The 13,902-nt window shown below is 52.2% G+C and overlaps 1 protein-coding gene across 2 annotated transcripts in view; it reads left to right on the forward strand.

The window, feature by feature from the left end:
- The first annotated feature begins 5,875 nt into the window (after positions 1 to 5,875).
- The window catches only part of PPP1R16B (protein phosphatase 1, regulatory subunit 16B), a 42,065-nt gene continuing 34,038 nt past the window's right edge, over positions 5,876 to 13,902 (forward strand). For both annotated transcript variants that reach the window (XM_009883423.1, XM_009883431.1), the window contains exon 1: positions 5,876 to 6,122. In XM_009883423.1, coding sequence (XP_009881725.1) covers positions 5,876 to 6,122 — 247 coding nt within the window. The remainder of the gene's footprint in view (positions 6,123 to 13,902) is intronic.

Here is a 13,902-nt window from a genome sequence, read left to right on the forward strand (position 1 = left end):
TTGTCACTGTTGGTGTCTGACCCTCTGCCTGTCTTCACTGGGAAGAGCTGGTGGCCGAGTCCCCTGATGGGGGGTTGTAAGGCCGTAAGAGTTCGGGTAGTCGGGTGGCAGGGCTTGATGCAGTGTCCCTGCTGACAATGCCTGAATGAAACGTTTTTCCAAAAGGCGGGAGGCGAGAGAAGCAGTTGTAATAAGGAAGGAAACCCTGATTCTGGGCGATGGTCTTCTTAGCACAAAAGACCCTCTTGTCGCGATGCACTCTGTATTAATTAAGAAAAGCCCCACAACCCTACAAACCCCAAGAGCTCTTGCTCCAGAAGAGAGCTCGCTGTTCCCATCAGCAGGCCGGCAGAAGGGTTTGGTTTCCCATCTTCCTGAAGGCATCGTGGATTGCCGGAGGGAGCAGCTTGCCTGCCGCTGGTGGGGTGAGGAGCACCCTGGCAGAGCCGGCGCGGTGACGTGCTCGGCAGTGACATGGTTTAGGAAATGACTTGGAGCGTGTTCCTCTGGGGAGGGCAGGAGGGGGACGCTGCTGCCCTCTCGCCCCCAGTTTGGGCTGTGGGGAGGGAGGGAGGGAATGGACCTCGGCTCTTTGTGTGCGGTCAGCTCCATGACACGTCCACGTTTTGGGCAGCCCCCTCTGTCCTCCGCCTTGTTCTCCCCTGGGGACAGTTGAACTCCTGTGCCTTTCTTTCTCGGCAGCTGCTGCTTGTCCCTCAGTCTGTCACCTCCTGCCCTCGGTGGCTCTCTGGCTGTCTCTGGGCGGCGTTATGGCTGCTGGGCTGCCGGTCAGCTATTCCCCTCATCAGGGAGCAAGCGATGAAGAGCTGCTCTGCTGCTTCCCCCAAACCTCGGGGAGATCCTGGCCAACAGCAGAAACAGCAATACAGAACACGCGTCTTCGGCCGCTTTGTATTGCCAAGCAGTGATGATGCTGAGGGTGATGCCCGAAAGAGGCGCCGGTGAATGCTTCGTTAGTGCTCGCTGCCAGAGGACGGGTTCCGCAAAAGGGCCGTGATGCTCTGGTCATCTAAGCATTTGGTGGGGCAGGAACAGCACAGATTGGCTTTGCCCTCGTAGGAAGCAGAAGGGGTAAATCTGGCAGTTTCTCACCTTGCCATGGTGCAGGAGTTGATGCTAATGAAATAAATAAATGAATCGGGCAGCCACCTCCTCTGCAGGCTGCTTATGCGCTCGGATCCCTGCTGTAGGCTTTCGTGCTTGGTTTCCAATTCCAGCTGAGAGATTAGCTTGGGGTGAGGGGGGGGGAAGAGGGCTATTTCTGTCCTTCTTCGTGCCACGGACTTGACTTTACGCTGCAAACGCAGATGCTTCACCTAATCGGCTGGGCCCGATGCCTCCCTACAAGCAGTCCAGTGAATGGGAACGATCCCCTCGACTTCAGAAGTGGCTGTTCCCGGATCTGAGTCTTGAATTTTACCTTCGCTTGAAAGATGCACAACTTAGTTCGGCAGCTAGAGATTTCTGTTTCATTTTAAGGTGTCCCATTCAAGGGTTGCTCTTCCATGGTTTGTGTTTTTTTTTTTTTTTTAAGTGGAATAAAACTGAAGCTGGTTGATGACACTTATGTGAAGGGCTCTTGCAAGTGTTTGTGTTCTGCTTTGGTGTCATGCTGTGCATGAAGTAGGGCCTTGGGGAGGTGTGACGGAGGATTTGCAGGTCTTAGCTCCGGCTTCATCGCCTGGCGGGGGGATGAGCAGGCTCTCCAGCATCACTCAGCAACGTGCCTGTTTTAACGGACCCAGCTCGAACCTCAGCGTTATCATGGCAAAGTGTCTACGAGTGGAGGGCTTTGTAGGAAGGTCGAGGGGGGCAGGTCCGAGCGTGTGTTGGAACAGGGAAGTAAACGAACTCGATTTTTGTCCTTTGCAGGATGCAAATGCCAGCCTGTAAACATGAAATGGGAAGAAGTGTGTGTGCGGGAGAGGCAGGGCCCCTCCAGGCAGGGTCGGTGGTACGGGGCAGGCAGCTTGTTGCACCCACTGACTCAGGAAACTCTCATTTCACAGAATTGCCGTCTCTTCTTGTATGGGAAGTGAGTAACCAGAGCCCTGAAAGTCCTTTTGAGCTTAGTGAGATGAATCTTGTCTTGAGGTGAGACAAAATGTACAGGAAATGTAAACTTATTTAAAAAGATGGTTGTGTTTGCCAACGCTTGCGTGCCCTTTGTAGGGACTGCTCTTTGACGGGGTTGGAGCGGGTCTTTGCCGCCATGCTGAGAGGGCGGCGGTGGCACGGGCGCAGTGCAATAGCGAGCGTCTCGCCTTCCCTTTGGCCCCTGAAATAGAGTCGTCCGTTGTCCCCGTGGGGCCGGGGGCTGCGTGCGTCTGGCAGGATGTCCTCGGCACGGCGGCAGGCAGATCTGCTGAGCTCATGGAAACTCAGCTCGGTCGAACAGGAGGAACAGCACTTTCTTTTTTTTTTTCCCTTTTTTTTTTTCCCCCCCTCATCTTTAAATAAAACAGAAACCAAAATGCGATGCCTTGCAAACCACAGACACCCACACAGCCAGCTTCTCTGTCGCTTCGCAGGTAAACAAATGCTGGGGCCCGAAACTGCGCTATAGTTAGACTGACCAGTTTGTGCAATGAGAAGTCAATGTGCCACTTTTTTGGTACAGGGAAGAAACGAGGTCGTTGGAAAAGAGGCAGCAAGAGTGATGGAGCCAAAGCCTTTCTGAGGCTCTGGGGTCTGCGGAGGGTGCTAGGGGACTTGTACCTAAGTCTGGGAGAAGTGGAGCTGTGTCCCCTTCAGGAAGACCTCTCAGGGTGACCTCTCTGCTCCTTTAGAGGTTCATTTGCTGGTTGGTTTGAGGAGACGCTGGTGTCTGGTACTTCCAGAATATGTCTCTTGGTGATCCTGGCTCTCCCCTCTCCATCTCACTCCCCTCTGTAGGCCACTCAGGTCTCCCTTCTGTTGTGTTGTGAGCTGCTGGAGGCCGAGGCGCGTGCAGGAAAGCTGAAACACGGACAAGCAGAGCATGCCACGCTTCTCCTCTCCTTGTAAACCAACGTCCTGGTGCTCTTTCCAAGGTGCAGTCCTAATACTACCAAGACAGCTTCCAGCTTTTTTGGGGGTAAACAGGGAAATGCTGAAATAAGGTTTCTTTGCTTTAATAAACCTGCAGAATGAGGTCCTCGTTTCTACTTCAGGTGTGTTTTGGAAAATATTTGTTCATCTTTCACGAACAATGGCAGAAGTGGCCTGGAAAAGGAGCAGGGTGGGAGTGCCGCGTGCCGTATGCCGAGAGGCATTTCCTGCCCTTATCTCCCCTCCTTCGAGGTATTGTAAACGGGGCTTCAGATCTGCAGCCTGTGTTGCTGGAGCGGAGATCGCCAAAAAAGATACCTTCCCAGGAACGCCTGCGCGGGGCCGGAGCCGTGCTGTGCGGAGCCGAGTTCACCGGAGGTGGTGAAGAGCTTTCCAGCCAAGTGCCTGTGCTTGGAAAATGCATCTGCCCCGCAAGAAAGCTTTTTGGAAAGCGGGCTGCGTTTACACCGCCCTTGTCGGCAGGGTTTGTGGGTGCCGCGGTGAGCGGGGGCTGCGGGCAGGGGTCGGGGAGAGCTGCGCGGGGCTCCTGTGCCGTGGAGGAGCCGTGGCACGCTTCCCTCGCTTCCCAGTGCCATGCTGAAGCCACGAGGTTGGTATTTCCCATCTCGGGCAAGTGTTTGAATTTCTAGGTAGTATCTCTCTTACGAAAAACTTTGCAAGGATTTGGGTTTGTCCCTATGTGGAACTGAAGCACTTTTTTGCCATCTTAAGTTCTTATGGGATGGAACAGAGTGAGTTGGGTTTTTTTTTTTGGTTCAGGTCTGTCCTGAAACCCTTAAAAAAAGGTTTGCAGGTGCTGCTGAAGCTGCCCTTGGCCTTCTGTTGGCCATTTACTGGATAAAGCGACTGCCCGGGACCCACCTCTGTGCTCTGGCTGAGTTTGTTTGTTTTCAGTTCTCAAACCAATTATCTCATGGAGGAAATGGCGTGTCTCGCTGTCAGTCTGCCCAGATATTTATAGGTAAGGTCAAACCCCTGTGGAAGGTCTCTAGCAATGTTTGGAATGAGTGGATGTCTCAACCTTGCAAAATTCGCTGGGATTTGGTGGATATGCTGCATGGCATGGACGTTTCTCTGCAGCTCTTCAGGGTAATCCTCCCCCATTGGGCTGCTTCACCCTCTGAAGAGGGATGAACGGTGGTATCTCCTGGCTTGGCCAGATGGAGTAAGGTTTGGTATCCTCAGCATGTCTCTCTCCTGGGTTTAGCTACTTCTCTTCTGTGGCTATTTTTCCCATAGGTGCTTTGCATCCATTGCTTATGAGACTCTTGCTTCCTCTCCTTTGGAGCAGGAGAGTTGAGCAAGGAATGGGTCGAGCTGCCCTGTTGGAGCTTTCTCAGGTGCTTGTGAATACTTAAGCTCTCCACAGTCTCCCTTCCCCATCCACTTTTTTCTTTTTCTTTTTTTTTTTTTTTTTGTTCCTCCAAGCTGGCTGAACCATAAGAGCTCTCATCTCACGCGCGGTTACTTGTGGCGTACCTCGATTTGGCACGCTCGCCTTGTCATTCGATGTGCTTTGCGTGGGTCTGTTTGGAAAGGACTCGTTCAGTTTGCTCGTGACATTGGCTTTATTTCAAACGCACCTTTCCCTGTTGGACCGCTCCTTAAATCCGGGACACGTTTCCTCCTCTGTGCAGCAGGTGACTGGGCTGCGGTCCCTGGGTCCCCCAGTTGATGGCTCTGTGGGTAGCGCTGATCTGAGGTCTCTGATGTCGTGGTCACACCGAGAGTCTGGGGCTGTGATTTAACTGCTCTCGTTGCCGTGCTTGTGCAGCCCGTACAGCAAAACCAGAATGAGCTAGTGTGTGGTGGGAAAAACCCAACACCTGAAGAGAGAAATGAACACAAAACCCCATGTCTTAGAGGCTGAGGCAGTTTAAGTGTTAGTAATACCTCCGTGGGACCTGTGTCCTATCCATCTGCCCTTGGCCAGTGCTGGGGTGAGGAGGGGCTGATGGATGAAGTAGAGGAGTGCAGGTGATGCTTCTGGTGGGTAGAGCTCCTCTGGGAAAACCTGCCTGGCCTCGGGGTGCCGGATGGGTAGCCCCACGCGTTTCCAGCCTCTGGCTTCTGGGTTACTTGTGCTGGGATGGCCTCGTCTGGTGTCTGTGCGTGCTCTGGGCTCTGCCACTGCGGTCTTGGTCCCTTCTGCCCTATGTTTTGCTGCTCAGACCGAAATGCTTCAGGAAGGCGGGTGCTGGTGTGCGTCAGTCCTGGCTGCAGTGTTGGGGACATATTTAACAAGGGGTGATGGTTGCACTGGAAGGGACTAGATGGAGGGAAGGATGTGTCTCAGTACTTAAATCTCTCCTGAGTTGTCTGAGGAATGAGATCAAATATGATGGAAGATCTTTGCTCATTAAGACTTTCTTCTGCTTCTAAGAGAGGGCTACCTTGAACTGTAAATGTAAATGAATTCCACACTAAAACTACTGCTTTAAAGAGGGTTTTGCTTGGCTGTTTGGAGTGGGCGAGGGGTGGAATCACAAAGGCCAGAGAGAACAACCAACCAACTAGAGCACAATTAAGTGAGCTGCCTTTTGAGATGGTGGGTATTGACTGTCGTGTTTTCCAACAGGCTGGTCTTAGTTGCTTGTCTGGATGGGATGATGAGACTTGATCCCTCATACTTTCCTTCTCTTTTCAGGTTTCCATCATATTCTCATCGGACACTGCAATGGGCCCTTCCCAGCTCAGCCTCAAGATGCTGGTATAGCAGCAGGCTGCTGCAATCCAGAGGACCTGTGGTGGGACACCATTGCCCACTGGGACATTCTTCACCCCCTCTCTCTCAGCAGAAGCAATGGATGCCCATGTGGACCTCCTGACAGAGCTGCAGCTGCTGGACAAGGTGCCCACGCTGGAGAGGCTGCGGGCAGCCCAGAAGCGGAGGGCTCAGCAGCTGAAGAAATGGGCGCAGTATGAGAAGGAGATGCAGCACAAGAAGCGGAAGCATGAAAAGAAGAGAAATGCTGTTAACCGAAAGAAAGTGTCTTTTGAAGCCAGCGTTGCTCTGCTGGAGGCTTCTCTGAGGAACGACTTGGAGGAAGGTATGGTGCTTGTGTCTGGCAATTTCTTTGTCGGGCTATGTGTGAGGTCCATAGTGCTGTGGTGTGCAGAGGCATTTGTGTTGACATCTATGAAATGGACTACCTTTGATGTGGTGTTGGTCTCCAGAGTGTTGCCATCTCTGATAGAGCTATGGGGGTCCCAAAGCACTGTGTGACACCAGTGTTACTTAGACTGACCTCAGGAGCGGGCACACGAATGCCAGGGTAGGGCAGGAGTTATGACTGAGATTTGGGGAAAGGAAGGCGGCTTTCATCTCTTCCCTTTTCACACTTTCTACTTACAGAAGGTGTGAAACACTTCTTTGCCTTCTGGGCGTACCTCCTTTAGTGGTTTTATAGAAATCTGTTGCAGGGATTTACGTGTCAGTGTAAATCTCTTCAGCTTCCCTGCTTGGGGAGATTGGTTGAGAGCTACATGGACGTATGAATTCTTCCCCTATTCAAAATACTGAAAAACGTGGCTTTGCTTAATGCTTCCTATAGAAGACAACTGCAAATTGTTCCGAAATTTATTTAATTGCCCCATTTCAAAGTGGATCAAAATGCTTTGCTTTTGCTTCAGAAACTGCAGGGAGTGAAAAAAATATGTCTAAAGTCAGTTCCCATTAGCCTGAGCACAGCACAGGGGGAACCTGTGACCTCTGGGGAGCCGGGGCTCTGGTAGTGGCTTAGAGATGGGGCAGCTGAGCTCTGGTGCTTCCACCAGCACTGCTGCCACATCTTGAGGGCTCCTCAGCCCTGCCGAAAGCACCCCAGAAGGGGCCTTTGCTGCTTTCCCAAATGAGAGAATTGGAGTTCTGTTCCTACAATGAGCACTGGAATTCTCCTGGGCTTTTCATGAATGACATGCAGAACACTTCCCTGCCAACACAGTAATATTATTTTTTTTTATAAGAAGTCTTCTCTGGGAAGAGAGCTTGGGTCACCTCTTTTCCCAGTCCTGCCACTACGAGCAGTGGGCAACCACCTGGTTTCCCAGTGCTGAGAATCTCGATAAGAGATAGAAATCCATCGGCTCGCCAAATCCTAAATTCTTTAGGATTTAACACCATCCTTGCTTGGTTTCCAACCAACCCAGTCACCATGCACCACTGCTCATAGTTCATGTCAAGATAGGGGGCTCAACCCTACTAGGAAATGAGGGCAGATTCTTTGCAGAGAAGTAAAAACATTTCTTGGAGGAGATGTGGAGCAGCCTCTGCCAGGTGGTGAAATTGGTGTGTGATTCCTGGTCCCTTGGCATGGCAGAGGCAAGGGGAGATGCTTAGAAAACATGGACACTTGACTTGCATCTCTGCTAATGAATGTTGATCTCGTTTCCAGCATCTTTTACAAGATGCTGGAATGGTATGTGGGTGGAAGACAAGGACCTCATCTTGTCTTGTGAAGAATCTCCCCAAAGTCACGTCCCCCTTTCCAAGAAGGCCTTTTGTGCACCGTAAGTTGTCCTCATGTCCTACCAGTGCATGTTTTGCATCTGTTTGGAAATGGAGCTCTTTGGTGGTGGACAGTGATGCCTGCCTGGGCGGTGCGTTGGAAGGGTTTGCCAAGCCCTGCTGCGTGTCTGTGGCTTTGTGTGCATTTGTAGCCTCTCTCTAGGAGAGCAGACCTGGGATAATGCCCTGGAAACTGCAGGCTTTTACTTGTTTCTTCCTTGTTTTAGAGGTTTAACAGTTGCTTGCAGCTCTTTGCTCCAGTGAACCTGTGTTTCTCACTCTGGGCTGCTCTAGTCTTCTGGAGATCCCCAGCAGTGAAGGCAACTAGAGCCCTACTGTGAAATTGTGTCTGGCACAGCCTGAGAAGGCAGATTTGTGACTTACATCGCCTCTGCCTGTGCTGGCGGGTACTTGGTGAGGTATTGCTTTGGGTTTGTACCCAGCTGCCCACCTGTGAGTGACGGGTCCCCGTGTTGCGGTGAATAACGAGTGTTTCGTTGTTCTCTTCGTGCGACAGTGGTGCCTCTGCCCAGCCCATGGGCTGGAGGGTGCGATGGGGCCGATGGCTCTGCCAGAGGCCCAACCTTGTAGTTTTGCTTTCTGCATCTTCTGGCTTCGGATCGGGGCGGGATAGTTTGGAAGGGGTAAAAATCCTTCATTGTCCGCCTTAAAAATGCTTTTCTTATATTGTGTGAGATGCACAAACAGCAGAGGCGCGTGCAGACACGGCACCGGGGGAGGTGGTTGCGTACCCCGGTGGCAGTGCGTGGGCAGCAGCGATAACTTGCTGGTGTCAGAGGTCCTGCGGACGATGGTCTTGCACCGCGTGTGGACGTGGATGCTTTGCTGTTGGGGGTGCAGGAGTGGAGCTTTCAGCTCTCAGCTTTGCCCTTTTCCTCCTGTAACGGGAAAACCCATCACTGTAGGTCTCTTTTGGTATTGTAATCCTGTTGACCTCTTTCCGTGGGAGAGCCAGGTCCCGGGCTTTAGCCATCGGTCACTCTAAATGCGATGCTGGTTACACCAAATGTGATCGAGGCATTTCCCTGCTGGGTGGAAAATCAACCTCTCCCCCCGCCGGAGAGGGCAGGAGCAGCGTCCGCGGTGCCACAGGCGCTTCCCCTGCGTAGCTGGATTTTTCGGATGCCTCAAGTTTTTAAATTAGGTTTTTGTGGTCAATAATTTAAGCGTGTGGGCAGTTTCTGTCCCTGCTCTGCCCCCGCTGTGCTGTGGGACCAGTATAAAGGAGAGGGAGGAGGGGACAGAGTGCAAACCCAGATGCCAAACTGGGAAAATTCCTTATCAGGTGCCCTAGGCCAAAGTGAGGGAATTCGTGGGCTTTCGGAGGTCCCAGGTGATTATTTTGGCATGTGAATCATCTTTTGTTTCCATGTGGGAGGTGGCGGGGGAGGTGAAATACGAACGGTGAAGAAGTGGAGGAGTTGGCGTGCGCAGGTTGGCGAGCCGGGGGCGCAGCTGGCACGCGTCACCTCCGGGCTACCTCCGGGCGGCGGTGCCCTTGCCACTCTTTGTCACTTTTCTGTACTTTTGTATTTGTTTTTAATGTTCTCACTCCTGAAGTGGGAGAGGGGATGGTAGTAGGCGCTGTGCAGTGAAAGTGAGGGGAAATTGGAAGACTGAGGGACTTGGGTCTTTTTAGTCCGGAGAGGAGAAGACTGAGGGGGGATCTTATCAATACCTATAAATAGTTAAAGGGAGGGTGCCGGGGGGATGGGAACAGTCTGTTTCCAGTGGTGCCCAGTGACAGGACAAGAGGGAACGGGCACAAACGTGACCATGGGCAGTTCCATCTCCACCTGAGGAGGGCCTTCTCTGCTGTGAGGGCGGCAGAGCAGTGGCAGAGGCTGCCCAGAGAGGTGGGGGAGTCTCCCCCTCTGGAGCCATCCCAAACCCGCCTGGACGCCGTCCTGTGCCACTGCTGGAGGTGCCCCTGCTCTGGCGGGGGGTGGGATGGGGGAGCTCCAGAGGGCCCTTCCAGCCCTCACCAGTCTGGGATTCTGGAGGAAAAGAAAGCAGAGCTGGTTAGCGAGTTGGCTCATTGTCCGGGAGGTGTCCCGTGCTGTGGTGTAACCCCCTGACGGAGGTGGTGGGTTGAGCCCCGTGGGATGGAGTCGGTGGGTGCAAAAACCCTGCAGCCCCGTGTCCCTGAGGACCTGGGCGTGCTGACTCCCCTGTCCTTTGCCCAGGTGTAACTGAAAGTGGCGCTCGTTTTGCTCAGCTCCTGTGCGCCCGCAGGTATCTGCAGCACCTTCCCTCCTCCCCATCGATGGCACAGCCACCGGGCTGAGCCACCCTCCTTCCCACCCAGCCTGGGACCTCTCTGGCTGTGCAAACGCGATGGCCTCAGAGAAGACGACTTCTTCCCTGTGTAAGAAGTCCAGGTTTGTCTGTGGCTGATGAGTCCCTGGGTGACTGGGCGTGCTGCGGGATGGCTGTATCTCGGCGTGGTGGCGAAGCAGGGAGAAGGCAAGGGCTCCTAGGGAGCATCAGCCCCGGCGTGGGCAGGAGCTGTGAAGGGGTGACGGCTCCTGCCTGCTCGTTCCTCACATCTTCTGCAACAGATCTGTCAAAATATCCCAGGTTTAACAAACAAGCTGCTATTAAAAGCTCCTTTGGATCTCTGCTGACAGAACCAGGGTAGGGAGCGTGCCACCAACACGCTGGTGGCAGATGTGAGCAGACAGTCATGCTGGGGAGAAGTAGGTGATGGGCAGTGACCCCAGACCAAGGGCAGCGGTCCCCCTGGGCTGCAGCGTGCTGGCCGGGACCTTTGGTTTGGAAAGCAGAAGTATCTACAGGCAGTTCATGGGTGAGCAGAGTGCTGCCTGTTCACAGCAGGCTGCGAGTGGACCATAAAGACATGGAGGGCATCGCGTGCAGTCACCGTTTTAAGTGGAAATATGTTCAAGCTCCTACTCAGCTCTAGGCACGATGTGACCCGGTTGGAGGAGGACAGTGCAAAGGGGCGGATGCTCGGCCCATACAGAGGTCACAGCAAGCGGCAATGCTGTGTACAACCTCTGGGCTCTTCTAATGGCTGTGAAGGAGAGATGCTTTACAGTGCAATAAAACAACGCTTTATAAGATACTGTACTAATTGCAAGGAAATTGTGAGGGCTGCTGAAGGCCGTGGCCCTTCGAGGCCATCCTGCAAGGTGGGGGACCAAAACTGTGGGGCTGTCGTGTCCAGATCTTTCTACATCGCTGAGCTCCTATAAAAGCAGCCCCAGGGCGCAGGGAGAGGAGCTGGCGTTCTGTAAATTGACAAAAGAGATCCCAGAGGTGGGTAAAGTGGCTGCTTGTACAGACGTGTGGCATTTGCTGCCTGGAAGTCCCTTTGCACCCCCAGCCTGTTTGCAGGGGGAGCTGCCACTTGAATGGCAGAAGGTGGAGGTCTTCATGTGCGGTTGGGGTTGAGCTGTGTTCCCTTCAGCAAACCAATGGAGAAATAAAGCGCCCAAAGGACCAATTCACCTTCCAGCAGCGCTGGAGGTGCCCTGGTTTCTCCTGCTCTGGGATGAGAGCTGCATCCCCACGGGTACCCACTGCCGCCCCAACCTCAGCCGTGGCTCTGGGAGAAGCATCGCTGCAAAGTCCTTCAGCTCCCACCTCCTGGCACTTCATCCTGCAAGTGAAACTTTGCCGGAGCCAGAGTGTTGCATAAAACAGCGTCTCTGCAGAAGTTTAACCACGCAGATCCTTACGGCTGGCGAGCCAGAAAGCGAATGAAGACTTGGGCTTGATGACCTTGGACTTGGCATCCAGCAGAACAGTTCCCGTCAGCAGAGCAGCGGGTGCAAGCTTGGAGCTCGCTGGGTCCTGCGCCGGTGGGGAGAAGATTTCCCCGGGGAGGGTATAAGTATTGCACAGCTAGTTCGTGTACATACATCCCCCCCCCGTTTCCCTTCCTGCCGACCCTTAAATCTCCTGTAAATGTGCGGTAATGACGAGTGTGGCAAACCCCTTCAGGAGCCGTCCCCAGGCAGCTCCTACCGTGCTCCCTTTGCACCTTTCCAGAATAAACCCAACCTTGTCATTTGCAAAGGCACTTTAAAAAGAGGCCCTAATTAGTGTCTATAAATTGCTTTCTTTAACCTTTCCAAGTTGATGTGATCTGTTCCCTTGTTACCAAAAACCTTTTATGAGGTGCCTTAATTTTCCACCCACATTATTAGTCTCCTGAAGCTTTTTACATGGGGTTCCTGTGTCCAAGTCTATGAGCAAGTGCATTTATCTGTCTGAGAAGATTTTTCTCCTGGGTTTTGTGCCCTTTGAAGGGCTTTGGGGAAAAAAAAAAAAAAAAGTCTTTTATCGCCAGCAGTCTGAGTGTGTATTTGGGGAATGACTCGAGTCAGAAATGAAAAGCTTCTGTTCAATAGCAAAGGCGTTTCTTGAGTTTTAAACTCCATAGGTGTGGAAATGGAACCTGTCCGCTTCGGGAAGCCGCGTGTGGGAGCTCTTGGCAATGATGGATTTTGTTAATTTCGTTAATGGTGGTTGGTATTTCTTCCAAAAGCAGATTCACATATTTGGCCACATTTAACTTGGCTTTTTCATGCAATCTGGATGTGATGCCAACGTGGGGTGGCTTGCATATGGCAGCTAACTAGATGGCATCTGGGAGCACGAGCAATATTGAATATGCAGCCGTCTCTGTTGTCATAACAAGTAAATAATCTTTTTTTTTCTTTCTTCCTGAAATTTCAATCAAGTGGGAAAATTATTTCCATTTCCACAAGAGCTTGAAACACCAACTTTTCTTTTTGGATGTTAATGCTGAAAGTCCATCTCTGTTTTTTACTGGGGTGAGCCCCTCCTCCCCCAAATCTGGAGGCAACTTAAACCTTTTGTTTCACACCCCTTCTTTAAACAAAACAGTTTGGTCAGAAATATTTTCTTTTATTTTTTTAAGTAACAAAATGAGTAACATTCCTTAACTTCAGAATGCATTTTAGAAAAGGTGACCCCAGCTGTTGTAGAAGAGCTTTGGCTTCAGTGGGTCAAGCCCCTTTGTAATCCCTTTCGGAAGGATCGGGCTGTCTGTTCTTGGGGCACTGGCTGTTGCGTGCGCTGAGCAGTGCTGCTTGCTGGTTCAAGATGTGCGAGTTGAGAAATGGGCTCTTTCCATGCCTGCAGACCAGAAATTCTGCATCTTTTGAGTTTCTTGGTTCACAGCAAGGCTCATCCCACAAGCCGTCTCCCTCCTGTGCCCCGCGCGGTGAGCAATTGCTTTTCTTGACTAAAACAAGAACTGAAACTGCGTACGGATGTGCTCTGACTGTCCTTGCTAAGAAACGGTGATGTAGGGATCCTGGCTGTAATTTTTTTGATCAAAATTTGAACACGCTACCCCCAACCCCCGGTCTCTCGCAGGCCCACCCCCGCCTCCGTGGGCGCATCTTCCCGCTCACGCCTGGTTTCGGCAGAGCGCACGTCCTGGGCTTGCGTGATGGAAATGGGTTGGTTTCATATCGTTTCGGTTTCTGGCTTCTACGTGTGTGCCAGCTTCCACCATTTCTGATAGCGCTGACAGTATTTCTTATGTATCTTGTAACAGCACTACAAGATAATGAATAAACACTGGATTCAAACTACTCGTTCCTCCAGTAAGGATGGCCTGATTGGATTCAAGGTGTTTTAAGTCAAACAGGGGTTGGCCTATGACTGTTGCCAATCCCAGATTTTTTTTCTTACTAGAAGTGGCTTAAATCACTTAGTCGGCTTCTAAAATTTGGCTACAATGTGTTTTGGAGAGGAAACTCGGAAAACAGGCTGTACTCATAAATGCAAACTGGGCGTTTTGTTGGTTTATTGGTAGGGTCGATGGCTGCTTCTTCATGCAGCGGTGAGTACGGAGTATTCCCTTTCAAAAGGGGACCTGGGCAATGGGGAGTAAAGGCAGAAACTGTTCGGGCCGTGCACGCGAGGTGCAGCAGGTAGGATATGTAGGATATGTAAGGTCACCATCTGCTCTGCAAACCCTGCCCGGCCAAATCACAGCAGGGAGAGCTCAGGCTGCAGCGGCCGCCTTCGTCGGGAGCGTCGGGGCTTTTGTCAGCCCAAGGCTGATTATCAGTGGGACCTTAATTCAACCAGGTGCCCCTGGGATGTTCGTGCGTACAACCAAGTGCTAAATCGCTGGCGTTTAACCTTTCCCTTCCCTGTCCCGGCTGCTCCGCTTCCAGCGACGTGGAGGCAGCCTTGGATGGCTGCTCGTTTTCTGATATCTACAGGCTGCCAAACGTCAAAGCCAGAACTTCCCAATCTGAGCCTGATAACACTTGCTGATATATCGGTGGCTT

This window comes from Charadrius vociferus, unplaced genomic scaffold, assembly GCF_000708025.1.
Source record: "Charadrius vociferus isolate BGI_N301 unplaced genomic scaffold, ASM70802v2 scaffold320, whole genome shotgun sequence".
Lineage (NCBI taxonomy): Eukaryota > Metazoa > Chordata > Aves > Charadriiformes > Charadriidae > Charadrius > Charadrius vociferus.